At 34.8% G+C, this 5,070-nt stretch overlaps 1 protein-coding gene across 1 annotated transcript; it reads left to right on the forward strand.

Moving 5' to 3' along the window:
* Positions 1–1,784: 1,784 nt before the first annotated feature.
* Positions 1,785–4,751, forward strand: LOC116116513. Its single transcript, XM_031402579.1, has 5 exons — positions 1,785–2,174; positions 3,293–3,374; positions 3,468–3,571; positions 3,809–3,935; positions 4,611–4,751. The coding sequence occupies exons 1-5, from the start codon at positions 2,137–2,139 to the stop codon at positions 4,734–4,736; spliced, it is 477 nt and encodes a 158-aa protein (XP_031258439.1). The 5' UTR covers positions 1,785–2,136; the 3' UTR covers positions 4,737–4,751.
* The last annotated feature ends 319 nt before the right edge of the window (positions 4,752–5,070 follow it).

Genomic DNA, 5,070 nt, shown 5'->3' on the forward strand with positions numbered 1-5,070 from the left:
TCTTAAACACAGCTTGCGCGGATCCAACTGATATTTCGTTTNGGTCTAGGAATTGATTCCTCAAAGATTTTTGGACATTTGGTGGCTAACATTGAAGTGGGAACGTTATTAAGTTTGCATAATTATTTTTATATTTGTGTTGATGAATGATGACAGAACCTTATTTGGCGAGGTGGGTGTTATTTCACATCATAAATTTCTAAGAAAGTGGTGATGAGTTGGTATCATTGCACTGCCCTTTTATTTTTCTACACTTAGAAGCCCACCAGACACCTTCATACTTTTTGTTCCCCATTGTAAATGTCAAATACCAAGCCCCTGACTTTATATTCCCACCATAAATTGACTCTTCTCCTAATCTAACCCCTACATAAACTAGTTTATACTACAATTTTCATCAAATGCTTTATTCATAGAATATTCACCAATTAGATGGGCATTCAAGTTTCATCATAAAGCTCCATTTTATGAACTAGGAAACATAGGTTTATTTGTTTCATTATTTATTACTATTCTATCCTTATTCCAAATACAAATGTATGTTTATTTCCCTATTTTCACAATCCTGTCATAAATTAAAAAACTATTAAAACCCGCTTAAGTTTGGTTAATTGACAAAAACACCTCCAACAAAAAAATTTATAAATTAACAAAAACACCCCCACTCACCCATAGCTGCCAGATTCAAGCAACCACCGTTAGTGGTGGTCGGAATTTGTCACAACGGCACACTAACGGCCGGTAATGTACCTATCTGGCCTTTTCTGGCCATATTCAAGGTGAATCTAGCCGGAAAAGGCCAGATCTAGCCGTCAGCCACGGCTAAAGAAATGACCTTCATTGACGGTCAACGACGGCTAGATCTGGCTGTAGATCTGGACTTTTTCGTCCAGATCCATGGTGGATCTAGTCAGAAAAGGCCAGATCAACGCACGACCGGCCAGATCCGACTGGTTGTGCGCCGTAATGCCAGATTCTGACCAGATTTTGATGGTGGTGGCTGGAATCTGGCACTGTGGGTGGGTGGGGTATTTTTTTCATTTTATAAAAATTTTATATATTTGGGTGTTTAGTTAATTTAGCAAACTTAGAAAGGTTTTTTTGTTCATTTTTAAATTTTACCTCGTAATAATCACCAAACTCTACCTACCAATACTATTTCAAAAACCATATCCAAAATAACAAAACAAACACAGCTATAGTTTTACTTTTTTAGGTAAGTGAGGTATTCTTACTCACATCGGAACGTGCCTAATCCTTAGAGTCCCAGAACACTATACAAACCTAATGGATCAAGGTAATTATACTTGAACACATGACTTCTTGGATATAGTTAACCATAGTAACTAAAGGGTTTGTGATTTGACTACAAGAGGTGAAGTGAAATAGAGTTGAAACTTGAATAAATTTGATGGAGTAATATTTAGACTTATTCAAAAAGAAATCTAATATCTAGCCATAGACGTGAGGATTATTTTGTTTTTACTTAATGTTTTGATACTCATTGTGAAGCGTTCACAGTATCTAGCCCTTCAAACTTTATCATGAAGCTCCATTTGTAAACTGTGAAAGCCAGTTGAAATTGGAATGGACTTAATTCGGCCTTTTTGCGCCGATTAAAAACAAGAAGCCCAATATCGAGCCATCAACACGTGTGGGATTTACCCTCACGTGTGGGAGGAACGAAGTTGAAGTTAGAGAGTCTCATACGTGTGTATGAAGCCAGATAAGCAGAGAGAGACAGCAGACATGGGTTAGAGAGCCAAGAAAAGAAGAAAAAATGAGCTTTTGTTTGCAAAGAAACAAACAGAAAATGGAAACGGCGACAACGAAAATAACGAAAACAAAAACAAAAACAAGATTAACATAGGCCGGTTCTTCTTCTTCTTCTTCTTCTTTCGCTGCTGCTTCTCCTTCTTTGTCTAAACAATAGCATCTTTACACACGGAAGAAGAAGATTCTGTGTTTCTTTGTTTTTCTTTCTTCAATCTCGATCTTCCACTGTTATTCATATTATTTTTTAATATATTATTATATTCGTAAAAGAACTGAAGAGCACAGCTAAGAGAGAGACAAAGAAAGGGACTTGAGAGAAGGAAAAAAATCATTTTCTTATCATCCTTTTGAATCTCTTCCATGGAGCAGCTTGTCAACTTTATAATTCGGCCACCCAGGTAATCAATTTTCCGCCTTTGATTTCATTGTTTATCTGTGAATTCTAATAGGTTCTTAGGACGGGGAAAAATTTTAAACTTAGGACATGAATCTTGGTGTTTTTGTTACCCGGGTCTTTGGAGAAATTGTACAACATAGAGCATAAGATTTCAGATACGATTTTATTGTTACTTTCAACCGTTTTCTTACTCACCAAACAGGGGATTAATTTAAAATTCTAGTTGATTTTGAATAATTTTAGTCAAATTAGCTTTTTTATCCACTTTGATTGGATTTCTAAATATCTGAATTCTTTTTGAGTTAATTGATGGTTACTGAGTAGTAATTTTCTAATTTTTGGTTTTGTTCCAGGGTTTTTATTTTTGGGTGTTGATCTTGTTGTTATGAAGTTTTAGTATTAATTTGAGTGGGATATTATGGGGTTGACATGTGATACCTGGGGCCTTTTTCTTCTTTCTTTGTGTGGACTTAGTTATTTTTTCCCTTCAGTTTGGTGCATCTAATGTGATAATGAAAGGAAAGATAATAGAAATGAGTCCTCTTTGACAGTTGTTAGCTTGGTAGTTAACCTAGAAACAGTTGGAAATGAATTTCATCTACTTTATCAACTTTTTGTGGCAGATTTGAGATTGTAGTAGTATCTTGTGTTTGTGATTGTGATCTCGAAATTTATGAGTATCGGCTAAAATCAAACTGTTCTTATTGTTATAAATCATGTTCTCTAAAACCAATTTGTTTAGATGTGTCATATTGTGGTGATGGAGTACCTATAATCATGATGCATTGTTGGGTTCCAAGGTTGTTACTTATACTCCTTTCTTTTAGAACATAAGATAGTTTTTAGCACTGAGAATGACCAGAGTTTTCTTGGAGAACATGAAGCTTGATTGAATTGATGCACTCTTTTGGCATTGCTGCCAATTTATGTAAGTTATATGCACCTTTCACAAGATGTGAGATGAGATAATATGAGGGACTTCTTAAAAAATCAGCTCTCTGACTCTCAGAACTTTTATTAGCTTAGTAGTTTATTATCTTACTTTTTAAGTTTGACATATTCTAAACTATGCTTTATCCACATAAAGAGATTGTGAGACTCTCTATTTTAATGGCACAGAGCTGAATACCATCCAGACCATGATTTGTTGGATCAAGAGTTCATGCTGAAAGGGAAGTGGTACCAAAGAAAGGATGTAGAGGTAATGTTCTAGGTCAAATGTATTATGTTTTAAGCTTGAAAACTCCAATTTCTTTTTCAGTCTTACATGTAAGGAGCTTTCAACATTCTTCAGGTTAAAAACAGTCGAGGGGATGTTCTAAAATGTAGTCACTATGTGCCAATTGTTAGTCCTGAAGGAAAGCCTCTACCCTGTGTTATTTACTGTCATGGAAACAGGTGACTAAAGAATTATATTATAAGATGTTAAGTTTTTGTTTGTTAACTATTTTCATAAAAATTATATTAGTTCTCCAGTAGACATTTCAGAAGTTTGTGCATTAAAGTATGACTGTAATCTGTATTAGAAAAGGAACCCCTGGGTTTCTTTGCCCCTTATTTACTGAAATTGTCTTGTTAGACACTTGGGCTCTAGTTACAGAATGCTAATTGGGAATATATCTTCATTTTTGGTAGTGGTTGCAGGGCTGATGCTAGTGAAGCTGCTATAATATTGCTGCCTTCAAATATTTCAGTTTTCACCCTTGATTTCTCAGGATCTGGACTCTCTGGAGGAGAACATGTCACTTTAGGGTGGAATGAAGTAAGTGGCTGACTAACTAGCTGAAAGAAATGCCTATATAAGTTGCTTTTAGAGAAAAAAAAAAAAAATTAATGATGTAGAGAGCTCTTTATATGTGTTCAATCTATATATTTATTGCTTTTGTATCATGAAGACCACTTTTCCCATATTATCTGAGTGCTTGTTGGAGCTTGGAGTATGGGGAGTTGGTTGGGAACTCATGTTTTTTGGCTTTTACCCTTGTATATGGATCTGTTATATAAGATAAATTATTCTGTCTCGTGAGTGTTTTATCTGTTTCTATAGTTTCTTTTTGCCACTAAACCCAAGGTTTCATTTTAACAAATTTGTTGCCCCTCAGAAGTAAAATCTTTGACATATTGACTGCAAATACAGTGTAACCAGAGAGATAAAACTGTTATCTCTTTTTCATGCATGATTGTGTTTGGAAAATGGGGATCTTTTATTTTCTAATTTCATTTGTATTTGAAAAATAAATAATCAACAGAAATTATTTTTTATCTGCTCTCAGAGTTACACTTGACTAGTTTTTTGGAAAACCCGTGGTAATATATTATGTTCTCACTGCCTTATGGTGTATCTAGTCCCTTTTCACACTAGATTACCAGTTTGTTTCTTGGTGATTTCTACTCTCCATTAGTTAATATTATCTAACATTCTTTTTCCTTTTTTCAGAAGGATGATCTGAAAGCCGCGGTAGATTTTTTGCGGGCAGATGGAAATGTCTCTTTAATTGGCTTGTGGGGTCGTTCAATGGGTGCTGTCACTAGGTTTTCTTCATGCACTTTTACCTTCCTCTAAGCTGGCATATACTAAATCTGTGTGTAGACTTGTTTTTATTACTTGTGCTGAAATAGTGAAGTTCATTAATACAAATTTTAGGAATGTGTGTGAATCATATAGGGCATTAGTTCATCTACCAGGAAAAAAAAGGTGAAAGTTTTGGACATTAATCGAGTTAATTGTGGTAAATCTATTTCTACAAGTGTTCAATTTTATGTTGAATTCAGTTGGGAAACCCTAAAAAGCCTCCCAGTATTACCTTAGCTAAGGAAATTTTTTATGCAAATCTGCGTAGGGATTTTTAGTGTTGAAGATTTTGAAACAGGAGAAGTCTTTTCATTTTGTTTTGTTC

Source organism: Pistacia vera, unplaced genomic scaffold (assembly GCF_008641045.1).
Source record: "Pistacia vera cultivar Batoury unplaced genomic scaffold, PisVer_v2 Contig778, whole genome shotgun sequence".
Lineage (NCBI taxonomy): Eukaryota > Viridiplantae > Streptophyta > Magnoliopsida > Sapindales > Anacardiaceae > Pistacia > Pistacia vera.

What these genes read in the sequence shown, in the direction of transcription:
- LOC116116513 (XM_031402579.1), top strand. Translation starts at nt 2,137, where the DNA reads ATGGAGCAGCTTGTCAACTTTATAATTCGGCCACCCAG. An exon ending in TTTATAATTCGGCCACCCAG is followed by an intron (nt 2,175 to 3,292) that starts GTAATCAATTTT and finishes TTAATGGCACAG; the next exon opens with AGCTGAATACCATCCAGACC. An exon ending in ACCAAAGAAAGGATGTAGAG is followed by an intron (nt 3,375 to 3,467) that starts GTAATGTTCTAG and finishes AACATTCTTCAG; the next exon opens with GTTAAAAACAGTCGAGGGGA.